The following is a 26,033-nucleotide window of genomic DNA, read 5'->3' as shown; positions in this document are numbered from 1 at the left end:
ATAGGTATCTAAAACCATTTGCACGTAACAAAATATGTGTTTTATCCAAGTAATTGTTGAACTGAAATGCAATTAAGAAGAAGAATATCAATAGTGAAATAATTATTAAGTTCCAACCTAAAATGATTTTTCATTCATAACAAACTTAATAATGGAAACACACTGGCATTTGGCAATAACAAAAGTTCCTTTAGAAGCACAGTTTACAAAGACTCATAATCTAGTCTCTAGATACTTGCTATAGCATGAAATAATAATCGCAAACCAGTGACATTTTAGGGAGCAGGCTAGCAGGCGGGGCCCATGACTTACATCATAGGAGCCTACACAACACAAAACAAACACTGTTGCTGTATGTAGGTTTTATTTTATTTGTTTTCTAGTATTTTGGAAATGTACATCCAGATTTCTTCCCTTTAAATTTTTTGGGGGCCCCCAAGAGAGTGGGGCCCTAAACTATAGCTCGTTTAGCTTATACGCAAATCCGGCCCTGGTCTTATTCCAGACTGCGTTAAGTGGAAAAAAGACCATATCAAAACAGCAAAAACTCTAAACCGTGCGCTATGGACGTACGACTCTCTTTTTCTATCTCTATGCGCTCCGAAAATGCCATAGAGATAAGAAACAACCGAATTATTTCCGCCTATCACTTCCGGTACACATCGATTAGTTCCCTGTCAAGGGTCTCGGAAGTCTGTGATGTCCGAGTTAGTAATGGTGGGTGATCCCTTTTTTTCCTTTTCCTTCCTCACCTCGTTGCCTTCATAAGAGGACGGCCAGTATCTTACCCGGGGTGCTAAATGAGGCGGCGGCCAGGGGTTACTCTGGGGTCTGTGATAAGTGATGCAGGGTTTTATTTTATTTCTAATCCACGCAAAAGACCGTAAAGTTGGGGCTAGTGCAGAAATGTTAAGAGTGGGCAGTGCTAAGTGAAGAAACCCATATTTGAATAGATTAATAAAACATTGGCTTTAATTGCCACTGAAGTTTTAATTTGTTTTGGTGCATTCTGTCCTGCTTTTATCCGCGTACTTCCATGTCAAGTGCAGATGAGATTGTAAACATGGAAAGGGTGGGGAGAAGAACCATGTGCAGCCATGAAACTGCCAGCACATTTCGCAAAGCTAAGCAGGATCCGGTATGGTTTCACATCGGTTGGATGGGGAACCAACACATGTTGTGATTCCTGCATATTGCAATGGGGGTTGGGCTAGATGACCCTGGAGGGGGGGCGGCCCCTTCAAAATTTACGATTCCATGATTTCTATATAAACTCCTCCTCCGACTGCCCTTGTCCCTGCAGAAGGTCCCGCTAGCAATTCTATGCAAAGGCTGCGTGTGACTTTTCATCCATTCATTCTGGACTTTTCATCCAGAAACTGGTTAAGAATTGCTGCCACCGCGCAATTTCTGTTCTCATCCTGAAGCAAAGTTCTTAACCCGAGGTACTACAGTGGTACCTCGGGTTACATACGCTTCAGGTTACAAACTCCGCTAACCCAGAAATAGTGCTTCAAGTTAAGAACTTTGCTTCAGGATGAGAACAGAAATCGTGCAGCGATGGCGCAGCGGCAGCAGGAGGCCCCATTAGCTAAAGTGGTGCTTCAGGTTAAGAACAGTTTCAGGTTAAGAATGGACCTCCGGAACGAATGAAGTACTTAACCCGAGGTACCACTGTATTTCTGGGTTAGCAGAGTCTGTAACCTGAAGTACCACTGTATTATATACACTGCCTCTCTCCTTGGTGTGTTTATCTCATCCTCCACTTTTTGTCCTTACAGCAACCCTGTAAGGTGTGTGAGGTGAAGAGACGTAGTGACCTACCAGCCCAAACTCACCTAGAGAACTTTGTGATTTGAACCAGGATCTTTCATAAGATTTATTCACAGCACTTGATTGTAAAAAAAAAAGGACTAAAAAGGCTTCAAAGCGGTTTACAAAAGATGAAGCAGTAAAATCAAGAAAAAATGACAACCCTACTTTAAAACACACAAAAAGTTAAAATACTAAAATAGTCTAAAATTACACACCGACTTTCTAAGCATCTTGGTAAGCTTGCCTAAACAAATGGTTTAGGCAGGCTCCTGCTTGATCCGAATAGGCAAGGAGTTCCAAAGGGAAGGCGCCGCCATACTGAACGGTTGAGTTCATACAAATGCAGAACGGGTAGTATGTGGCACCTGTAACAGTGTTAATTCGGCTGACCGAAGTGTAGTGTAAGGCGATCTCATAGGTAAATTGTTCCCAAGCAGCTAAGGGCTGAATAGACTAATAGCAACACCTTAAACTTGGCTTAGTATCAAATAGGCAACCAGTGCAGATCTCTGAGCGCATGTGTTAAATGCTGACAAGGCCTCACTCCCGTCAGCAATCGTGCAGCAGCATTCTGCACTAACTGCAGCTTCCGGATCAAGCCCCACATACAGCTAATCCAGTCTTGAAGCAACCTACCCAACCTTAGCCCCCCACACTGTCCCATTATGACTGACCAGATCTGGTGCTTAGAGAGTTCTGATATAACTTGTCTGTGGCCTTTTGTAATGGAAGAAGGCAAGTGGGAGATATGTCTCTGAATTTGCATAGCTTTGCTTCTCTGGAAGTTTTATGTGTTGCAGATTTCCTACAAGGATGACGTATCTACAAGCTGTTTCATATGTTTACTACACCTGCCTAAACCCTGTGTGTTGTTGTCATAAATGTGATATATGTGAGCAGTGTAACATAGTGTGAACATGGAAAAAATCGTTGAAAAAAATCATCATCCAATCAGGCTTGGATGTTCCAAATGCATATTTTATTATCATAGAAGTTGCTGATGCAATCTTCTGTGTGCTCCCACTTTGCTGCTGCTTTGCCCGTGTTGATGTGAACAAAACCATAAACGTTATGTCTACACCAGCTGTGAAACAATTCTATGCATTATGCAGAATGTGGTATAACTGTACAACTTCAGACTGCAGGGAGAGAAAAAGAGAGTTCCATTTTAAATGCCTGCCCCTAAACTAGCATATGCAGGAAAACACACACGCAAAGACTGCCTGTTTTATGTGGAGATGCTTTAAAAAATATTGTCCCCCACTAGAATTCTACTGCTTTGCTCTACCGCTATAATTTCCCGTTTCCAATATTAAAATGCTTATGCACCCAAAAGGACACCACCCACATACAAGAGGGAGATAACAGCAGGTTTGGATTTGCAGAAATTCATATTTTAAAACCTTAATGGGGAAGATCCCCCCAAAAAGCCCAGTGAAGGCTGAGTGTGTTCATTGTCTATAGATAATGACAGACAGCTGAAGAATAAAAGAGTCAATGGCATGTGAGCAGTAATGGAGTATTGTGTTGGAGGTCATAGCTGACTGCCTGGAACAATGTTTTGTTTCAGGTCCCTTGTGTTCTGCATAATGTGTAGATTGATTCCTACACAGAAGTCTATTAAATAGTTAATAGGCCATGCATTTAGACTTGTGGAACAAATTCCTGATCAGTGGACTATGAAACTCAAGTCACATAAAATTATGTTTAGTCCAGCCACAGGAGAGTATTCTGAAATAATGCTCATTTCTACTGTTGTAAACAGGCAGCTTGCATCTCTTGACTCTGCCGGAATTCAAAATAATGTGCATTTAAAGTAATGGCCATGGAGCATGTGGGTCAGGATGATAGAAGGCGTGAGGAAAATAAGAAAAGCTTAGCCATTTTTTCTAGTCTAGCATTCTGTATCTCACCATCATTTGGTAGTTGCAGGAATATTGGCTATGACTTCGGAGTTTCTACCTAGCTACCCTGGCAATTAACTGTTGATCGGCTTATCCTTCAAGGACGCATCTGTTACTCTGGCTGGTGGGCAGAAGTGAAAGAAAGAGCACTGATGAGTTTGAGTTGCAATAAACCTAACTGTTAGGACAAAAATTAAGTCCTTTGCAATGAAGGATGTAAGTTGATACAGGCAAGGTCTGTCACTTCAAGATTGCTTCGTAAATTGGTTCTCTCAAATATTAGTGGTTTGGTTGCAGCTGGGAAAGGAGCACACTTTGAGAACAAGTTCAGTGTACTGCTAAAAAAACTAAGTTCAAGCTTTCTCTCTCTTCGCAGGTGTAGTCTTGGTGCAGAATGGGAATAAACACTGTAAACCTTGGATCTTTCTGCCCTGTACAGAGAACACATGCACAGCTTCATAAAACCAAGTTTCTCCAACTTTTGGAAATGCATTTTTGTTAAGGATTCCTTTGACTGATTATAGGAGCGAGAAAACTATGCTTAGCCAGTGGCTGCATTTATGCCCTGTTCCCAGCACTTTGCTTATCACACCACACTCTGGACGGTGACTGCTGCAGTTCCCCTAAAAGCATGTTTGTGCTTGTGAAAAGGGCATTGCGGCTTGCTGTCAGCCTCAAGAGGTCATATCATGCTGGCATTTTTTCGTCTCTTTCTCTGGGTTTGGAAAAGTCTCCCAGACATCGCGTCACATTCCTCAGGCGATATTCCTCTGAGACTGGCAAGGTGACAGTTGTCTTGGTTACTTATAAAATACTTGTTATTGGGTTGATTTCAGCATGATTAAGTTCACCTTGTAAATAATGTAGCTGAGAAGTAAATGGGTGGCAAAAAAAATTCATAGCAAGTTGCAATCCAAGTCATTGGATTGGGTTCTGAAGTAGATGACACCAGGTAGCTAATTCCTGCTACTATTTTGCAAACATAATGATACTCCATGGTCACCTGATGTTTTTCTCCCCTCTTACCACTTTTTTTTGGTTAAATGAGTATCAGGGGGGTTAAAGGTTTATCAAAAATCCAAGTCTTAAGAACATAACCTTGGAAGTAAGTCTCATTCATTTTAGTGAAGCATATCTCCCAAGTAGGTATGTTTTGAGTTTATTTATTTATGTTTTGAGTTGGTCTATTTATTTAGTAGAGATGCGGGTGGCGCTGTGGGTTAAACCACAGAGCCTAGAGCTTGCTGATCAGAAGGTCGGCGGTTTCAATCCCCGCGACGGGGTGAGCTCCCGTTGCTCGGTCCCTGCTCCTGCCAACCTAGCAGTTTGAAAGCACGTCAAAGTGCAAGCAGATAAATAGGTACCACTCCGGCGGGAAAGTAAACAGCGCTTCCGTGCGCTGCTCTGGTTCGCCAGAAGCAGCTTAGTCATGCTGGCCACATGAAGCTGTACACCTGCTCCCTTGGCCACTAAAGCGAGATGAGCACCGCAACCCCAGAGCCGTCCGCGACTGGACCTAACGGTCAGGGGTCCCTTTACCTTTAGTTATTTAGTAAATTTGAAGGCAGCATATGAGTTCACAACAGTAGAGTGGTTCACAGCATGTAGTTGCCACCTGAAACATCTCGGTTAAGAGTGACTATCAATTGACTGCGTAGCTACTGAATGTGTATGCGGTGACGAATAGTTACTCTTAACTGAGATGTTACGAGCTGCAACTTAAAACACACTGTGTGTGTGTAACATAATTCAGTGTTCCCTAGACTAGTGTTCTCCAGGTGTTTTAACTTGGCTACCGTCGAGTTGCCTAATGTGAGCTGCACCACTTTGGAAAGAACAGCACAGTTTAAGTTCCTCTTGTTGAGCTATAAAGCCCTAAGTTTCATCTTGGGACCAACCATAGGGGCAGTCTTTTCTGTTACGTTGCCCAGTTTGTGAAATCACCCCCATCCCTTGAAATAAGACAGCCACTGATTTTATTACTATTATTTAAATTTAACAACCTTTCTGTTTGCCCATGCATTTGTTGCTTATTAATGCAGATGGAAAACAAAAGCTGTAAGGGCACTAAAGGGATTTTGCATCAGAACCACAAACTTTTATTGGCCTGGTCCTCCTCCCAGTTTTGTACCTTGGAGCAAAAAATGTGAAATGGTATCTTTTGGGTTTTTAACGAGAGTATAAATACATTGGCAAATACATTGGTCCACCACCCCAGACTATTCATGATTTGTGACCCTTTCCCTTTATGTGCTTTAGGATACAGTGGACATGTCATTGTTTCCTGTTGAAAACATTAGAAATTTCAGCATAATAGCTCATGTGGACCATGGAAAAAGTACTCTAGCAGATAGGCTGCTGGAGATAACAGGTGAGATAATTTTACAGTATGCTTTATTTCTTTGGGTACTGCCTGGGGGATGTAATCCATTGGAACAGTCAAATACAACATTCCTTATTTCCCTAGAGTGGGCACAACAGGTAACTTCCTGTTCCACTGGTCTGGAGTGTCTTCCCCCTGCATGTGATCTGGGAGATGGGCATGGTCATGGTTTCCTCCATAAAAGAGCCGAGTCACGCAGCCATTTTCTCTCTCTTGATCTCTCTCTTGCTTGCTGCCACGCTGCTCTCCTGCAGCCATTTTGTTCTCTTAATGTAATTTTGCTGTCTGCTGGCTCCCAGCTAGCAGCACATGAGTTCAGTCTACATGTGAGATGAACTCACAGATTGTTATGTAACTACTAAGTCAAGCCTGCCTTTCAGGGATCAAATCGTGAACTGAAACGTGAGTAAACCTCTTGTTACTTTTAAGGAAAGACTCTTGTGTCTTTATTCTATTAAGAGGGATAAAAGGGGACACCAGGAATAATGGGCAAGCCAGATTGGATTACTTAACTAAAGAGATTCAAATGAATCTGCAAACCAGCTTCCTGCTATATTGAAGGGAATCTGCTCTGAAGGAAGGATAGTACTTATTCAGTATATCCTTTCCTGATATCCTTGACGTTCCCACACTTCATTTAAAATAAATACCGAGGCAGAACATGTAAAACAGCGACATAAGACAAAATAGAATAATAAAAGCCATATGGATAAAACGTCATATTCAGTTAGGATAGCAAGGTCCTATTAATAGTCAGGAAAAGCTTGGGTGAAGCAGTCTGATTTCTCTTGCTGTTGGAAGCAAACATTTAGCAGCTTCCTGATCTACACAAAGGAGATGCCACAAGGGAGAAAGCTCTTCTTTCCATGGTGAGGTGGTGACCTGTAGGCCATGGAATGGCTACCAGGACCTGCTTCACAGACTGTGGTAATCGTCTTCGTCTTCGTTATTTACGCACAGCAATTATGATTCCAATACCAGTTTCATTTTCCATGCTGACCATTGTTTATAGATTCAGTAGAATACTTCTAATGTATATCGTTTCCATACCTAAAATAGAACGCTTTATGGTAATGGCTATGGTATTGTAAATTGTAAGTTTTCTTTCACTACCTGAGTGTGCATTTTTGTCACAGAAGTGGGACGCTAAAGTTTCCATTCTATTTTATTGTGTTTAATTTGGGGGACAACTGTTTTGTGAAATGGCAGTCAGTTTGCATTAAAAAAACGTGTTAACCTTACTACCAAAAGAGGTTTACACATTTCTCCTTCCAGCTAAACTTTCTCAGATTTTCAAAGTCACGGAGGCAACATACGATATGCACACATACGACTTGTGTAACTTGCCTTGTTTGCCGAATACGCCTTTGTCCATTGAAAGTGTGCAGCTCTTAGCTCTTCTTTTTCATAGGGATCTTCTATATAGACTAGCATCTCTACAGGTGACAATGTATCCAGCTCCCTTCCTACCATTTTCATGCGTAGCACCTATTTAGGTCCCTGATTATTTTTTTGGTAGCCTAGTGTTGTCCATCTGTTGAACTCCAAACCAGTAACAGAGAATTCTTTTATTTATTTATTTGACCCTATCTACATCAAGCTATATTCTATCCTTATCACCAAACTCCGAATATAATTGCACACTGTATTAATTGACATCATTTTTTAATATATTAGTGGCCATGTGATAATTTTAGCTTATAACTGTTATTGTTTAATGTCTTAATTTGTATATTAAGGTACTTTTATAGCTCTGTTTAGAGTAGGTAATGTCTTGATAATATAAATGTTTTAAGTTTTTTGTATCAGTCCAGTATATTTTCTTTTAATTGTTGAATGATTCTGTGTACATTGTGGCAGCCTTTGGCTATGTGCAATAAAACTGACTGAGTGACTGACAGTTTTGAGAGCAGCCCTTTCACCTATCAGTTGCTCGAATATGTTTTAGATGATTTTCCCTGAGCATTGTCTGCCTGCTCCACTAAACTTTGGAACCCTAGCTTTCTTGATAGGAATAGACTGAGAAAGATAACACATAAAATTGATCGTGGTTTTTTTAAAAAAAACAGCCATAGGTCTATGAGAATTAAATAGGGCTATGCAAAAATGGACACTTATCACAATGTACATTAATTATGGAGTATTTTTGACCCTCTAGGAACCATTGCCAAAACAGACCATAACAAACAGGTGCTGGATAAGTTGCAAGTGGAACGAGAAAGAGGAATCACCGTTAAAGCCCAGACTGCCTCTCTGATTTATAACCACAAAGGAACAAATTACCTCTTAAATCTCATTGATACACCTGTAAGTTAATCATCAACATTGCTGAAGTAATACGAAATTGAACTATTGTTGTTGTTTTTGAAAAAGAAAATATTGAATGCTTCTAGATTATTATATTTTGCATTATTGTTACTTCTTGTTGCTGGTTTTTTACTTTGGCTTCATTCTGCTGTTGGTTTTATTTTGTTTAGCTTTTAAATGTATGCTTTATTTGTTTACTTCAGTGGTTGTCTGTTTTGCTCAGAGGGGAGACCCACTGAAATGAATGAACCGAAGTTAGTCATGCTCATACATTTCAGTGGGTCTGTTCTGCAAACAGCGAACAGTTGGGGGGGGGGGAAACCCTCTGGTTTTCACTTTTTACAGCAAACTGCCCAGATAATTGGGTGGCGTGTAATTATTGTAAAATAAATATATAAATAACCACAGACTGGAGCAAATCCATGGCTGTGATCTAGTAACACTGAATTGGTTGTGCAGCTCAGTCCATGCAGGGATACAGTGGTACCTCGGGTTAAGTACTTAATTCGTTCTGGAGGTCCGTACTTAACCTGAAACTGTTCTTAACCTGAAGCACCACTTTAGCTAATGGGGCCTCCCGCTGCTGCTGCACCGCCGGAGCACAATTTCTGTTCTCATCCTGAAGCAAAGTTCTTAAGCTGAAGCACTATTTCTGGGTTAGCGGAGTCTGTAACCTGAAGCGTATGTAACCTGAAGCGTATGTAACCCGAGGTACCACTGTACCATGTTCTGGTATATTAGCGGTGAGGAATCCTTATGCCTGCTTTAGGGGTTGGATAAAGCTCCATTGTTATCAGGCAGGAGCGAAGCAGAGCTGCAATTAATCACTGGACACACTGCAGTTGTTAGACTAATGCAACTAATTTATTAAATAGGAGAAGCTGAGTTAATGAGGGGGTTTAGAAAGATTGAAGCAAATGAACTGGATGAGTCATCCAGAAATCTTCATCGCTCAGCACAGGGAGGAATTTGTTGACTCTCACGGTCTCTTCAAAAGAAAGTACAAATACAAGGTGTCACAGGCCTAAGACCCTATGCAGGTGCATCCCAGATAACTTGGACTACAATTCCCATCCACCCTAGCTATCTTGGCCCAATGGTCATGTCAGGGATGATGGGAGTTGTAGTCATCATGGAGAACACCAGGTTGGAGATACTTAGTCCCTCCTATACTTTGTTCCCTCCTCCCCACAAAATAAAAATTCTGTCATTCTTCAGGAACTACAGTTAATTAAATACAGGTCAAGAAGCTTTCATAACTAATTTCCTAAAGGGGGTAGGTTGCTGTTTTGATGTTATGAGCCGTTCCTCCAAAATACGTGAGTCTCTGGCATAGGTGTGTTGTCCGTGGACCCCTAATTGGGAACCACTGATTTTGACAATATTCACAAAATGGCAGAAACTAGATTCGATGCTTTCTGGTAAGTTGTCAGACAGTGGGTTACATGACTTCATGGTGTTCTTTTGATGGTCTTTTTAACCAGACCTTGAGATGCCAAGTTCTTGAAATGTTTGCATCGCTTGTTTCCCCCCTTACAGGGCCACGTAGATTTTAGCTATGAAGTCTCACGGTCGTTGTCTGCTTGTCAAGGCGTCTTGCTTATAGTGGATGCAAATGAGGTAGGGTTTGTAAAGCATTTATCTTTGCTGTCTGAGGTGTGACTGGCAACAGTAACTTCTGCCTCATCTTTGTCCTTCTTGGAGCAATGAAGAGTTTCCCTCTCCCAAATGGTTCGAGGGAAGAGTCGTCTATCATTGTAGATAACTTTTCAGAAATATGGAAAAGACCAGTTAGATTTCCACCACAGGCAGTTCCTGATGAGCCAGTTATGGGACTCTTGGCTCTGAGAGTTGGATCCTGTGTGTTGTCCGATATTATGAGTCTCTAGGTGCTACGAGTGCTAGGGATCTTAGCCTACAATCCTAAACACACTTACAATACAATCCTGTAGACGGCTCCTCAAGAGCAGGCCCCATTGAGTGCAGTGGGACTTAATAATAATAATTTATTATTTATACCCTGCCCACCTGGCTGGGTTTCCCCAGCCATTCTGAGCGGCTTCCAACAGAATATTAAAATACAATAGTCTATTAAACATTAAAAGCTTCCCTAAACAGGACTGCCTTCAGATGTCTTCTAAAAGTCTGGTAGTTGTTTTTCTCTTTGACATCTGGTGGGAGGGCGTTCCACAGGGCGGGTGCCACTACCGAGAAGGCCCTCTGCCTGGTTCCCTGTAACTTGGCTTCTCACAACGAGGGAACCGCCAGAAGGCCCTCAGCGTTGGACCTCAGTGAATGATGGGGGTGGAGATGCTCCTTCAGGTATACTGGACCGAGGCCGTTTAGGGCTTTAAAAGTCAGCACCAACACTTTGAATTGTGCTCGGAAACGTACTGGGAGCCAGTGTAGGTCTTTCAAGACTTACTCCCAAATAAGTGAGTACTGGATTGCAGCCCACAAGAGACCAAGCCCTACTAGATATAATGAGCCTTCTGAATGAACACTTTGAGTTTCTGCAGATATTACCTTCGCTTGATAACTGGGGTGATAGATTAGGTAACCTGTTATGCTGCGATAGCTCAGCCCGTAGAGCTTGAGACTCTTAATCTTAGGGTCATGAGTTTGAGCCCCATGTTGGGCGAAATATTCCTGCATTGCAGGGGGTTGGACTAGATGACCCTCGTTGTTCCCTCCAGGACTACAATTCTGTGATTCTAACCTCTACTGCTACATAAACAATTTTCCATGACCAGTTGATTTCATGGGCAGGGGCCTCTCCTAACCTACCTGGCAATTGAAACCTGGGACCTTTTATGTGGAAAATATCTGCTCTGGCTCTGAGCTATGGCCATGTCTTTTTTCCCTTTGGGACAATTTGGGGTGGGGTGGAGAGACTACATTCACAAACTTTCAAATGTTTAATTATGATGTTTTTTTCTAGGGTATTCAAGCTCAAACGGTTGCGAATTTTTATCTTGCGTTTGAAGCACAGCTGTCAATAATTCCTGTTATAAATAAGGTAACACTTGCCACACACAGTATTAAAAATTCTTAGATAACTTTTGACTGTAGAATAGCAACTTGCTCTCAGCACCTCTGAATGCAGTTGTGACAGAGGCCAGCCACGGAAGGCCAAGAGGCCATTCTGGTTGTGTATCATCTCTATAGTTGTCTCTTCCCTGATTTACATCATTCCGTCAACATATACCGTATTTTTCGCTCTATAAGACGCACCTTTTCCCCTTCAAAAATTAAGGGGAAATGTGAGTGCGTCTTATGGAGCGAGTGCAGGTTCCTTGGCTCCCCCTGCGCTCCGGAGGCTTCGCGTTGCTTTCGCTGAAGCCACCTGAAGCCCCCGGAGTGCAGCGCAAATTCCCGCTGCGCTCCGGGGGCTTCAGGCAACTATCCGCAAGCCTTTGGAGTGCAGCAGGAGTTCCCGCTGTGCTCCGAAGGCTTACGGATAGCCGCCTGAAGCCTGGAGAGTGAGAGGGGTCGGTGCACACCGATCCCTCTTGCTCTCCAGGCTTCGCTTCACTGGAGAGGCACTGCACAGTTTTCCCTCTCTGCACAGCGCCCCGTCAGCAAAGCGGCAGGAGAAATGGAAGGGGCTCCATTTCTCCTGCCGCTTTGCTGAATGGGAGCTGAGCAGAGAGGGGGAGAATTTTTTTCCCCGATCTCCCCCTCCTGTGGTCCAGTGCGTCCTATGGTCCGGTGCGTCCTATAGAGTGAAAAATACGGCACTTAACTTTTAAGGTCCTTTATGAGCTTCCTCTTTCTTTCCCATGGTTTGTTCATTTGTTTTATTTTTCAGAAATCTCTATACCTGCCAGGGTTAAGGAATAATAATAATAATATCACGGCAGTGGACAGCATGAAATCCACAATGAAATTACATTAGTGAAACAAGTAGCTCACAAATCTGTAGGTCGGATTGATGCATCCACACCAATCCAGCAGGGAAAGCCTGGGATGGGTGAACAAATGAGTTGTAACCAGGTGCCCAAATGCCAATATTGAAATTGCCAGCCTAGTGTTCTTTCAGGACACACGCCAAAGGGTAGGTGCTGCCACACAAGAGGCCCTCCCATCAAATGTCAAGGAAATAAACAACTATCTGACTTTTAGAAGACATCTGAAGGCAGCCTTGTTTAGGGAAGTTTTTAATGTTTGATCTTTTATCGTGTTTTTAGTGTTCTGTTGGGAGCTGCCCAGAGTGGCTGGGGAAACACAGCCAGATGGGCGGGGTATTATTATTATTATTATTATTATTATTATTATTATTATTATTTATTAGTTATACCCTGCCCATCTGACTGGGCTTCCCCAGCCACTCTGGGTGGCTTCCAACAAAATATTAAAATACAGTATTCCGTCAAACATTCCTTAAACAGGGCTGCCTTCAGATGTCTTCTAAAAGTCTGGTAGTTGTTTTCTTTGACATCTGGTGGGAGGGCATTCCACAGGGCGGGTGCCGCTACCGAAAAGGCCCTCTGCCTGCTTCCCTGTAACTTGGCTTCTCGCAGCGAGGGAACCGCCAGAAGGCCCTCAGCACTGGACCTCAGTGTCCGGGTAGAACAATGGGGGTGGAGACGCTCCTTCTGGTATACTGGACCGAGGCTGTTCAGGGCTTTAAAGGTCAGCACCAACACTTTGAACTGTGCTTGGAAACGTATTATTATTATTACTACTATTATTATTATTATTGAGAGCATATAGCACTACTAAGTGGTCCCTCTTATTCTTTATATTGTGCTCAATTTAATCTTCTGGGTAGGCCTACTACTTCTTCAGGGCTGCCTTATCCTTGAGCTCAGAAGTTGCAATTCTGTGGATTTACTTGGGAGTAAGCCCTGCTGAAAACAGTGGCACTTATTTCTGAGTAAACATGCACACGGTTATGCTTCCCATCTGTCTGCTGATGCCGAAAGAAAAACAGAATTTTGAACCTGCTTATTCTGCCCTGCATTTTCTTTTACAAATATTTCAGCTGGTTTCAGATGTCCATTTTCTGTGGTTTCCCCCTTTATGCATCCCCTCCCCTACCCTTCCCTTTACGTTAGGCAGAGGGTTTGTCTTTTTTAAAATGGTTTGTCCTGTGCCCGGTAATTTTATATGCTTTGTAAATAAAATAGGGTGACAACGAACCCAAGCTTTCCAATATTGTATAAACTGCTCTCAACAAACTCCCATCTTCTTGACTGCAGGTCCCTAGTCTTGTTCTTAAGTCACAAAAACTTCCCAGGTTGCTAGTAAAAGATAAGGAAAGTGCAAATGTAAATGCAGTTCACATTTTTAAAGCTTCTCTCATTTTTGCTCTAACAGAATTTACTTCTGACTTCTCTTACATTGGGTGCATTGTTCCGACAATAACTTTGTTTTCCAGATTGATCTAAAGAATGCAGATCCCGAGCGGGTGGAAAATCAAATTGAAACGGTGTTTGATATCCCCAAAGACGAGTGTATTAGGGTAAGACACCTTTTCTGGTGTATAAATTTGTGTGTAGTAGCTGTTGATAAAACTACATGGAAACCTTACCAGGTTATTTTTATTAAATGATTATATTCTCACAGTGCACAGTGTTTACTTAGAATTAAGCTCCATTGAGATAAATGAAACTCAGCACTTCTCCCAGAATAAAGTGCCTTGCTTCCTTCTACTGTAATCATTGAAGAAATGTATTTGCTTACTATTCAGAGTAAAGCATTTTCAAATATAACTGCATGAAGCATAATATATTGAGGTGGCAACAGCTTACTAGTTAGTGTGCGCTGAATTAAGCTCTCTTTCCCTTTTTAATTTGCTTTAGATCTCTGCTAAGCTGGGAACAAATGTCGAAAGAATACTTCAGGAAGTTATTGAACGAATCCCTCCGTAAGTTTATTTTTCTGGTATCTTATATACAGTGGTACCTCTAATTGAATTCACGTATCCTTCGGGATACGTATGCGGCAAACCTGGAAGTATTTTTCCAGGTTTCGCTGCATGCGCAGAAGCGGTCCCTCCGGTTGTATAAACCTCGGGATCTGACCGGAGCTCCAGAATGGATCCCGTCCGCAACCGGAGGTACCTCTGTACTATTGAGAAATGGACTGTCTTGCAGTTACGCTGAGCCATCTGCTTGAGCCACTTACATGTTTGCATCTTTTTAATAATCTCCTTAATTTAGTGAGTTAACATCTCTCTCTCTCTCTCTCTCTCGTTTTCAGTTTTACAATTTAAAATCCTCACTTTACATCCTTATGATATCTATTACTTCCCTTCTTCTCTTTCCAATGGTTCATTTTCCATATCATAAATCCCTGCATATTTTACAAAAACTATACCATTCAGTATTCCATTATTGCATCCATCAAAACTTATTTACACTGTTGTCTTAATGCTGCCCATGTTTTCAAGTGTACACAGTCTCCCCCCATATATTCAATAAATATTTTCCCAGTCTTCTCTAAACATATGTTCTTCTTGTTCTCTTATTCTATATGTTAAGTCTGCAAGTTGTGCATATTCTGTCAACCTAAGTTGCCATTCTTCTTTGGTTGGGACCTCGCTCGCTCTCCATTTTGGGGCTAACAAAACACGGGCCGCAGTAGTGGCATACATAAATAACCCTTTTTGAAACCTGGGAATTTCAGTCTGAATTGAATTCTTGATTGAATTCAGATCAGTAGATTTCTCTGGTAAATATAACATGATGATAAAGCAGAAACAAAGGCATTTCAATGTTCTGTGTGCAGTGTGTGTTGCTATTTGCTACAGTAACTGGAACTGTATTTATGCGAGCACTTGGAAAACAGGCATTTGGTATTGAAAAATAACTCTCAGTATGTATTACACAGTAATACATGATATATATGTCTTTCTTATAACAGGCCCAGCGCCAGCACACAGGATCCGTTGAAGGCTTTGGTGTTTGATTCCACCTTTGATCATTACAGGGGTGTGATTGCCAATATTGCACTGTTGGGTGGAGAGGTTCGCAAAGGCCAAAGGATAGCATCAGCTCATACGAAAAAGGTTTATGAAGTTAATGAAGTGGGAATTCTGAAACCCAACGAGCAGCCAACGCACAAATTGTAAGTTGCAAGCGTTTGAAATGAATCAGAAACTCTTATTTGTTTGGCCTTTCTCAATATCCGTATCAGAGTTTCCCAAACTTGGGTCTCCAGCTGTTTTGGGGACTGCAGTTCCCAGCATCCCTGACCGCTGGTCCTGCCAGCTAGGGATGATGGGAGTTGTAGTCCAAAACCAGCTGGAGACCCAGGTTTGGGAAACCCTGATCTGGATTCCTACTGCCAGCAGCAGTAAGCCTGATTTCCCATCAGCTTTGCACTTTCCTTTGGCAAAACACAGAGCGGAAGCATCTTCTAGCTTAGCTCAGCGTGGGGAAGTGGCTAATGGCATTTTATAGGTAAAGGACCCCTGGACGTTTAAGTCCAGTCAAAGGCGACTATGGGGTTGCGGCGCTCATCTCGCTTTCACGCCGAGGGAGCCGGCGTTTGTCCATGGACAGCTTTTTGGGTCTTGTGGCCAGCATGATGAAACCGCTTCTGGTGCAATGGAACACCGTGACGGAAACCAGAGCGCACGGAAACACCATTTACCTTCCCGCCATAGCGGTACCTATTTATCTACTTGCACTGGCATGCTTTCAAACTGCTAGGTTGGCAGGAGCTGGGACAAAGCAATGGGAGCTCACTCCATTGCGGGGATTCAAACCACCGACCTTCTGATCAGCAGTCCCAAGTGGCTCAGTAGTTTAGACCACGACGCCACTTGTGTCCCATGATGGCATATAGGAGCTGTTTCATGGTGCCTCTGTCCCAGGACAAAGCACTGTTGACTGACTAATGTATTTTTAATCTTTGCTGGAAGCAAACCTAGCAAGATGGGCGGGGTGCAAATAAATTATTATTGTTGTTGTTGTTGTTGTTGTTGTTGTTACATTAACATTTCAGGCAAGAGTAAAATGCTCTGCTTCCTGTCCATTTGCCAAGGCTGTGCAGCAAGTTTTGTAAAGATTGCAGCACACAAATATGGGGAAGAGGATTTGACATAATTGTAGGCATTTGATAATGTGCGATTAAATCCCTAAACAGCTTCTTCTTGCCAAGAAAAAAGGCTTGAAATATCTAATGTGATAAATATTTCCGCATGATGCTGGTTTCATTTAGATATGCCGGCCAGGTTGGCTATCTCATTGCTGGAATGAAAGAGGTCAAAGAGGCCCAAATAGGAGACACAATCTATTTGCATAACCAACCAGTGGAGCCATTGCCCGGGTTTAAGTCGGCAAAACCCATGGTCTTTGCAGGTGAGGCACACACATTCAATGACAGGAAGTACTTTCATGTTTACTTATACCGGTAGAGTGCTTAGGTGCATTTAGGAATCGTCGTTAACCGTAACAGGAACGCCATGGATCCCTGTATAAATTGTACCCCTGTTACAGCACCAACACTTTTTTGTGCTCAGAAACATACTGGGAGCCAATGTAGTTCTTTTAGGACTGCTGTTATATGGTCCTGGCAGCCGCTCCGGGTCACCAGCCTAGCTGCTGTATTCTGGATTCATTGCAGTTTCCGAATCACCTTCAAAGATAGCCCCACGTAGAGCGCAGAATCTTCTTGTTGACCATGCTTTCATTTTGTGTTTATGGTGGGTTTCTGTAAATTAGGTGAGGTGGTGCTTCAGTGCCCGTCTAGATCACTGCTTATTACAACAGTGGCTTTAGAGCCAGTGTGGTGAAGTGGTTAAGAGCAGTGGACTCGTAATCTGGTGAACCGGGTTTGATTCCCCTCTTCTCCACATGCAGCTGCTGGGTGACCTTGCGCCAGTCACACTTCTCTGAAGTCTCTCAGCCCCACTCACCTCACAGAGTGTTTGTTGTGGGGGAGGAAGGGAAAGGAGAATGTTAGCCGCTTTGAGACTCCTTAGGGTAGTGATAAAGCGGGATATCAAATCCAAACTCTTCTTGGGAAAGGTGGTTTATTTTTTGTTGACAGAATAGTGATTTTGTACAGGCTTGTGAATCGCTATGCCTTTTCACAGTTATTCAGATAAACAGCTTTACTTGATCAGATTTAATTTCAAGGAATGATTTCCTCGCATGGATGGGTACCTTCGAAAATTTCAGTCAGTTTACTCTGATGGAAAACTTCCAGGAGGAGAATATTTTTGAGACTTCCTTATGTTCATGCAATTGATCTTTCTCTTCCCCTCCTCCCAGAAGAGAAGGATAAGTTATTCAAGCTGCCTACTGCTCAGTCAACCACTGAATCCAGCCCTTATGTGGAACAAGACTGAAGACTGATAATTTAAGAACCTGGTATATTATTTGTGGGCTGGCACCTGTCTCCTACAGAGAAGCGTCTTAAGTGGTTCTAGAGAAAATGCTGGATGAAATATATGAGGATCAGCTGCCTTTATCAGCCAAGTTATGTGTTGTATTGACAGGAATGTACCCAGTAGACCAGTCGGAATATAACAACCTGAAAAGTGCTGTAGAAAAACTGACTCTTAATGACTCCAGTGTTTCTGTTCATCGTGATAGCAGCCTTGCCTTGGGAGCCGGATGGAGGTGAGACTTGCCATATTCAATCTTCAGCGCCACAAAGCACAAACATTTTCTCTTGATTTCCTTTGGCCAGGAAGTTTAACATGCTTAGTTGGTGCTTTTTTGGGGGGGCGGGGACATATTTTTTAGCACTTTGTGATTGACAGGGAAGATTGAGTACCATGTAAACGTTGCATTTACAGGTTGGGCTTTCTCGGCCTTTTACATATGGAAGTTTTTAATCAGCGTTTGGAACAAGAGTACAACGCATCTGTCATTTTGACAGCACCCACCGTACCCTATAAAGCTGTTCTTTCCTCAGCAAAATTGATAAAGGTAATGGTATGGTTTTGATTTGGCTTTTTGAAATCGGGGAGGGGCCATTCTGACTTTTTTTTACCTTTTGTAGGAACATGGAAAAGAGGTGATCACCATAATAAATCCTGACAAGTTTCCTGACAAGTCAGTAGTGGCAGAATACTTGGAGCCTACAGTTTTGGGCACTATCATAGCACCTGATGAATATATTGGAAAAATAATAAGTCTATGCCAGGTTAGTGAATTTTTTTTTTAGCTTGGGTCTCCTTTCTGCCTTCAGGGTTGAGATGAAATGAAGCAGTTTTAATTTTAATGAGCCAAAGATTAATTTTAGAGAGCCACTTGTCTGCTGAAAAACCTCACCTATTGCAGAGGATTCTGGGGGATATTCTTTGTTAACATCGGAGCCTCGGTCAAGTATCTTGAGCCTCCTTATCCCCGGTGTGAACTGAGCGTTTGTGCTAGAACATGTTCAACCCGCAATGCAGAGAACATCTGTGGTGGCAGGCAAGTTTTTCAGAAAACGCAGGTTCCTCACAAGAGAGTTTGGAAAGCCAGGAACATGTTTGATTTGGGCAAGCACATTCACATGGATTAACTCACCATGAAGTTGTTCAGAGCTGTTAGCCTGTTTTATCCCAGTAATCCTTATTACAACCCTGTGAGGCACTAGGCAGCTTCATTATAGATTGGAAACTGAGCTGAAATAACAGTGGCTGGCCTAAGGCTATATATTCAGTTTGTGATGGAGATGAAGTTTCAGCTGACAACTTCCCGGCTCTCAGCGCTCAGACTCTAAGCCACTGAAGTACTCTGTCTCTTCAAATAAAATCCATGTATATGTATAAATTGGTTGAGAGGAAGTTACACACATCAGAGTTATTCATTTAACTGGTTAACTGATTAAATGAACAAACGTGGATTTCAAATATGGAATTGGTTGATAAATATGTTTAGGCTTATGCAGCAACAGGAGATTATATATATATATATATATATATATATATATATATATATGAAAATCCTTATGGCTGAGTTTTATAGCATGGAGACACTCAGTTGGTTGTCTTGTCCAATGACTTCTCTCAAACAAAACATCCTTTACAAATGTTTGTTTGATCACCAAGAGAGAAGATGCCACCGCTACCTTAGGCTTCTTGCTGCAGTGCAGAACTTCCTAGATTAAGTGCAGTTTCTTCTAAGGTTCATACTAAATCTGATGTACTATAATCTATTTCTTGTCTTATCCTCCGTGGATAGGATGTTTCGTTTCCCTTTTTTGTACTAAGAGCCTTAAAAATATTTTATGGTAGTCAACCAGTTCTCCAGATTATCGAGGCTCAGCACAGCAAGAAAAGAAAAGAAAAGAAAAGATGGGACTTTGTCCTAACTAGCTTGCCATCTTAAATTACAATTTATTTCACTCTGTACAACTTGGTCTCCTGAAGCCATTTCTCACCCAGCAGGCAAAGTTATAGGAGATCAAGCAAAATAGCTTTACATTACAGTGGTACCTTGGTTTATGAACTTAATTTGTTCCATAAGTCTGTTCTTAAACCAAAGCATTCTAAAACCAAGGCGTGCTTTCCCATAGCCACGGGGGACTCAATTTACAAATGGAACACACTCAACAGGAAGCGAAACACGTTCTGCTTCCAAGGCAAAGTTCACAAACCAAAACACCTACTTCTGGGTTTGCAGTGTTCTCAATCCAAGTTGTTCATAAACTAAGCCATTCTTAAACCAAGGTACCACTGTATTTTCATGAAACTGTTGGTACCTTAGCAATAAGAAAAGTGAGTAGTCGGGAGAAAGACCCACAGAAGAATGTGCAAACAAGATGAGAAAATAAATATCTATTCCATAAAGAAACACTGGAGCTTTTATTGCTTAGTTTGTTAATCTGCCAGGTCCCAGTAATATCGGTCCTTCAGTTTAAAATTCACCCATCATGTTTTAGAATGGAATATTTACTGAAGATTTATATCATGAGAAATTCTAGTTGACTGTCAAAACTATTGTGTTGCTTGCCAGACTCGAAGGGCTATTCAGAAGGACCTAGTATACATTGATGACCACAGAGTCATGATGAAATATTTCTTTCCACTAAATGAAATTGTCGTTGACTTCTACGATGCTCTGAAATCCCTCTCATCTGGATATGCCAGGTACAGCAATATATTTTTTTTTTTAAAATAAAATTAAGTGGGACATTCATTATTTGTTGGGTTTTCAGAATTCCAGTTGTACTCAGTCCCCACTGAATTTCAAGGTTTTGCAGAAGAGGTGGAGTCTCTCCAAAGTGCATGAAATAATAATAATAATAATAATAATAATTTTACCCCACTCATCTGACTGGGTTGCCCCAGCCACTTGAGGAATACAATGGTTTTGCCTCTGTTGTAGGGCAGAATGGGCAAGTTTATGCGTCTTGCAGGACCATTCTATACATGTCTGCTCTGAGGTAAGGCCCATTGAGTTCAGTGGGACTTCTTTGCAAGTACATGTGTATGCAGACTATTCCTCAGGTTTCCCTGCGACATGTTTGAGGACAAATAGGTGGGGGAGGCTGTCTTTAAGGCCTTGTGGGACATAAGCAGGTTATTTCCTTTCTGCACTATTTTAAGTCCTCTAGCAAACGCTAGTAAACACTGGGAGAATATTTTGAAAGGGGGAAAACCCTCCTGAGAAGATTATTTCAAGGACAGTCAAACCTCGGTTCCCGAACGCCTCCATTTTCGAGCGTTTCGGCTCCCGAACACCGAAAACCCGGAAGTAAATGCTCCGGTTTTTGAATGTTTTTTGGAAGCTCCTGCAGCCAATCAGAAGCCATGCCTTGGTTGTCGATCGTTTTGGAAGTCAAACGGTCTTCTGGAACGGATTACGTACAACAACTGAGGTTTGACTGTATAGAAATGGAAGAGCAATGACTTATCAGATCGGTGTCTAGACAACTGGGTGAATTTAATATACCAAACTGGGAATAGATCTATATCTATATGTGATTAAGAATAGGCCATGTATTTATTGTTATTTGCAAAGGGGACTTTTTTTTTTCTTTTTTACTGAGGGACAACAAACCTGTATCTTTATTTGAAGAATTAATGCAAATATTATATTAAAAACACTGTCTTTAAAAAGCCGAAGCCATTTTGAGTGATGAATTTAATGTTCCCCCCCCCCTTTCAGTTTTGACTATGAAGATGCAGGATACCAGCCTGCGGATCTTATCAAAATGGACGTTCTTTTAAACGGGAACCCTGTAGAAGAGCTCATAACTATTGTTCATAAGTAAGTAAACTAAAAATGCAGCCCTAGTCTGCAGAGGGTATCTTTAAGAGATGGTATGGGTGGGTGTTAAAGAAAAGTATGTGGTGGAAGAATGATTAGTCCCTAAACTCTGCTGGATTTACACTGACTTAGGGCAGAAAGTGGGACGCGGGTGGCGATGTGGTCTAAACCACTGAGCCTCTTGGGCTTGCTGATCGGAAGGTCGGCAGTTCGCATCCCCGCAATGGGGTGAGCTCCCGTTGCTCAGTCCCAGCTCTTGCCAACCTAGCAGTTCGAAAGCACATCAAGTGCAAGTAGATAAATAGGTACTGCTCCAGCGGGAAGGTAAACGGTGTTTCCGTGCGCTGCTCTGGTTCGCCAGAAGTGGCTTAGTCATGTTGGCCACATGATCCAGAAAAACTGTCTGTGGACAAACGCCGGCTCCCTCGGCCAGTAAAGCGAGATGAGTGCCGCAACCCCCGAGTCGTTCATGACTGGACTTAACTGTCAGGGGTCCTTTACCTTTTAGGGCAGAAAGCAGGCTCACTTTTTTCCTTGTAGCCCAGGGGTCTGCAACCTTTAAGACAAAAAGAGCCACTTGGACCCGTTTCCGAAGAGAAAAAAAACTGGGAGCCGCAAAACAAGCCAAATGTAAATAACCACACATTCTTCCCCTTCCCCCATTCTCTCTTTTCCCTGAGTCTATTTCAGATAGCAAAGAGGGGTATGGTACCTCTCATATCCATTTTTTGCAAAGCACCATGTGCATAGAGGGCATTATACAAATTAATACATAGAAAAGTGTCTGTCCCTCCCTGCAGTTCAACTCCCTCTCTTTTTACTAACAGCACATATCCATTCCTTCTGCTATTGCAACTTTCTCATCATTTCTACATAGCAGCATTTATAAACCAGTGCCAGAGAAACTGGGTGAAAGGAAGGTGAGAGGGAAGAGATATGAATATTTATGTGTGTATATGTATACATACATACACCTACACAATTACAGGTTTGAAGCCAACTTAAAATAAAAAGAGCTGGTAAGCAAAGGAATCTGTGGTGCTTTCCATGGGATCCAGGGACATGTCAGCTAATACTCTTCCCTTTCTTCTTCATTTGCTTGTCTCTGCAGCAAATCTCGAGGGGGAAGGGAGAAGGGAGAAGGGAGAAGGGCAGGAATTGCATAGGCACGAGAGAACGGGGGAAATCCTGCACCTGCTGGCTACCTCTGGACCCCCTCCTCGTCACTGACGGAATTCACCCCTTCCTCCCTGACAGGGAGGGCGGGCCCATTTTGTGGTTCACCTCAGGTGCTCTCCCTCAACTCGGCGGCCACTCAGAAGCAAGGCACGGAAAAGGATCCCAAAGTACCACTGCCACCCCTCACACACACAAAAACCCCGCCCCGCCATTTCCCTCGAGCGAGCGCGCTCTCTCTCCCTCGCCTCAGGTGCCTCGCGCACGGGGCTGAGGAGAGCGTGGCCTGGGAGAGCGTTCCCCCTCGCCGCCGCCACCCGTCCTACCCCGGGGGAAGCTATGAGCCATGAAGCCGCCTGGCAGAACTTCCCTCCGGCGGCAGAAGCAGCAGCAGCAGCAGCAGCCCTTCTCCGGCCACCGCCGCCTCCTCCTCCTCCATCCCAGCAGCCGCCGCCTCTCGAGCTCCGCTGATGATGACGCCTTGCTTTACCCGGCTCGGCTGCCCAGCTCCATCCCCCTCCTCTTTCTGGCGCTTCTGCTTTTCTGCTCAGGGTCCCCGAGGATCTGCAGAGCCGCGGCAAAGGTGTAAAAGAGCCGCATGCGGCTCCGGAGCCGCGGGTTGCCAACCCCTGTTGTAGCCAGTTTTTCTAAAACCCCATTGATTACATTGGGAGGGCCTCACTTATCAGGTCCATGTTGGAAGTAATGGGAAGGCTTGTGGATCTAAGCCAACCCTTGACCCCGCTGACAGCAGAGGAATAATAGAAAATGCCACTGGAAAGCCCACAGTATCTTCTGACCCCTTTCAGGTACCATAGGATTGTGCCTGAAGTGCAATTTCCTGCTTTTGGTTACATTCCCAAAACTACCTGTTTGAATTTTCAGTTTCATTCTACAGGTTGGTGCTGTTCCAGTACAACACGAGTTCTTCATTTCAGCGGTTCCGTTTCATTGTGGAACATCAATCCTTCTCCCCTTTATATAGTTAAATGGAAAAATCTAATTGTAAACCTTGTTTTACACTTTGACATCCCGGTCTTTTCCTTTTTTTTTTTTTTTTTAAGGGACAAAGCATACACTGTTGGGAAAGCTCTGTGTGAGCGTTTAAAAGACGTTATCCCAAGACAGCTATTTGAGATAGCTATTCAGGCAGCTGTTGGGAAAAAAGTCATTGCGAGAGAAACGTGAGTTGTTTTGTGTTTTGCTTTGCTCTAAAAAAGTCATTTGTTAGACAAGTGCTAGTATTGCAAACCGAATAAAAGTCCCTCCCCTCCCCCTTTTATCACTTGTAACTATTAAAGTTGTTTCCAATATTTACTTGAGAAGATGGCATAGGCAAACTTGCCCCTCCAGATGTTTTGAGACTGCAATTCCCATCATCCCTGACCACTGGTCCTGTTAGCTAGGGGTGATGGGAGTTGTAGTCCCAAAACATCTGGAGGGCTGAGTTTGCCTATGCCTGTTTCAGTCTCTTTAAAGGTTACAACTAAAGTAAAAATCACTGTGGTCTTTCATTTAGGCTACTCACTTCAAGAGCATTTCAGATTAGTCTCCATTTGTTCTAGCGGATGCCAGCTTTATTTCAGAGACGGCATCCAGACAAAGGATCTGCGTGAAAATCTCAGCATACAAGGATATTGGAACGAGAGCTGTTCACAAAGACCCCCTGGATCCAGGCCGTTTCGTAACTTTAAAGATCAGCACTTTGCCTTTAGCCTGGAGACTAACCAAAATTTTGACTTTCTTAAAGAGGTATATCTTGTGCCTTAGGTGGCTGGTATTAGTCTGCAATTGCAATCTGGCTCACCAGAAATTTCTGAACTGTCTGAAAGGGTAGTCCCACATAGAATGCAGAATATGGGGCAGAGTTGAGGCAGTAACCAAATAACTTCCCATTCCAAATTAAAGGAATGGTCTCACGAAAGGAAATATATTTCTGTCATACCACTTTGTAATTAGGAAGCGCATAGCAGACTACAGTGGTACCTCGGGTTAAATACTTAATTTATTCTGGAGGTCCGTACTTAACCTGAAACTGAAGCACCACTTTAGCTAATGGGGCCTCCTGCTGCTGTCGCGCCGCCGGAGCACAATTTCTGTTCTCATCCTGAAGCAAAGTTCTTAACCTGAAGCACTATTTCTGGGTTAGCGGAGTATGTAACCTGAAGCGTATGTAACCTGAGGTACCACTGTATTAGAATTCTCTCCAATTTTCCTCTTGGATATGGGAAAAGTAGCCATGGAGTAAGGCTGACACCCAGTGGTTAAAATGAACTAGAAAATATATTTCATTTGAGGCCACATGCCGATTATTGAGTTGCCTTTTGTGATATACCACGAGGTGACATCATGTAACATTTTTGCAGGGCATCTTGTGAAAATGCACTTTGGTTTAAGCACTGAAACTTATTTCTTCCAGAGTGAAAGCTTATAGAAAAAACGTCCTGGCAAAATGTGTAAGTGTCATTCTTTTCTTTTCTGTGGGGCAGAGAGAGACTGTCTGATAATCACCTTCCTTTTCCTTTGGTAACGTCTGGTGATTGTAGAATCATGCCCCCCCCCCTTGGTTTTTTGCTTCCTCTATTGTAGGTACTGGTGCTAAGCTATATACTCCTGCTTTTCTGTTATGTTTTAGGTTCATGTTGGTACATGCACATTCAGTAAAAATGACAAGTTTGCTTTTGGTGGCAGTTCCACAGTGTGTGAAGTTAAGAGATCTGGTTTTTATAAGAGTTATGCCACTTATTTCACCCAGAGCTCAGGGTAGCAATTTTACATTTATCTGTCTTTTTAGTTGCCTTGGGTACTTGAAAAACAGTAGAACAGTTTTGACCAGAGTATGCCAGCCAGTATTATAGATATTCATATTGTAAAACACAGAGAAAATAACCTGTTTGTTTCCCTTTAAACAGTACGGAGGAGATATTACACGGAAAATGAAGCTATTAAAGCAGCAAGCTGAGGGAAAGAAGAAGTTGAGGAAAATCGGAAACGTGGAAGTGCCAAAGGATGCCTTCATAAGTGTTCTAAAGAGACAGACTGACAAGTAGTTGGAAGTCCACAATTACGGATTTTTTTAAAGTAAACGTTTGATAGACTAGTGTTTACAATGTGGATGCCCTGTCTGGAATCCGATATATCCTGTGTGTACATACGGCTCAAGACTCTGAAATGTCATGAATGTAAATGTACACTTTTGACAAGTGTTCTGATTTCAAGAACGTTTATAAATGACGAGTAGCTAGAAAGCCTGCAACTCTTTAAAAAATCATTCTGGCTGGTAAT

The 26,033-nt window shown here is 42.6% G+C and overlaps 1 protein-coding gene across 3 annotated transcripts; it reads left to right on the top strand.

The window, feature by feature from the left end:
• The first annotated feature begins 673 nt into the window (after positions 1–673).
• Positions 674–26,032, top strand: GUF1 (GTP binding elongation factor GUF1). Of its 3 annotated transcripts, none has more exons than XR_013990123.1 (18): positions 674–717; positions 4,096–4,503; positions 5,979–6,090; positions 8,261–8,409; positions 9,949–10,029; positions 11,351–11,428; positions 13,793–13,876; positions 14,217–14,281; positions 15,280–15,483; positions 16,582–16,721; positions 17,864–17,987; positions 18,167–18,299; positions 18,373–18,516; positions 20,316–20,449; positions 21,471–21,572; positions 23,813–23,932; positions 25,115–25,204; positions 25,661–25,713. XR_013990123.1 is itself a non-coding variant. In XM_081019974.1 (18 exons), exons 2-18 carry the CDS (start codon positions 4,351–4,353, stop codon positions 25,796–25,798), a joined length of 1,998 nt encoding a protein of 665 aa, XP_080876100.1. In that variant the 5' UTR covers positions 678–717; positions 4,096–4,350; the 3' UTR covers positions 25,799–26,032. The 3 variants fall into 3 exon arrangements, 2 of the variants coding, with proteins under 2 accessions (XP_080876100.1, XP_080876101.1); XM_081019974.1 differs by having other exon boundaries at positions 678–717; positions 25,168–25,204; positions 25,661–26,032; XM_081019975.1 differs by lacking the exon at positions 11,351–11,428 and having other exon boundaries at positions 684–717; positions 25,168–25,204; positions 25,661–26,032.
• The last annotated feature ends 1 nt before the right edge of the window (position 26,033 follows it).

Source organism: Podarcis pityusensis, assembly GCF_964106645.2.
Source record: "Podarcis pityusensis genome assembly, chromosome: 9".
Taxonomy (NCBI): Eukaryota; Metazoa; Chordata; class Lepidosauria; order Squamata; family Lacertidae; genus Podarcis; species Podarcis pityusensis.
Note: the sequence above shows the minus strand (reverse complement) of the source record. Positions and strands in the feature narration are given on the sequence as shown.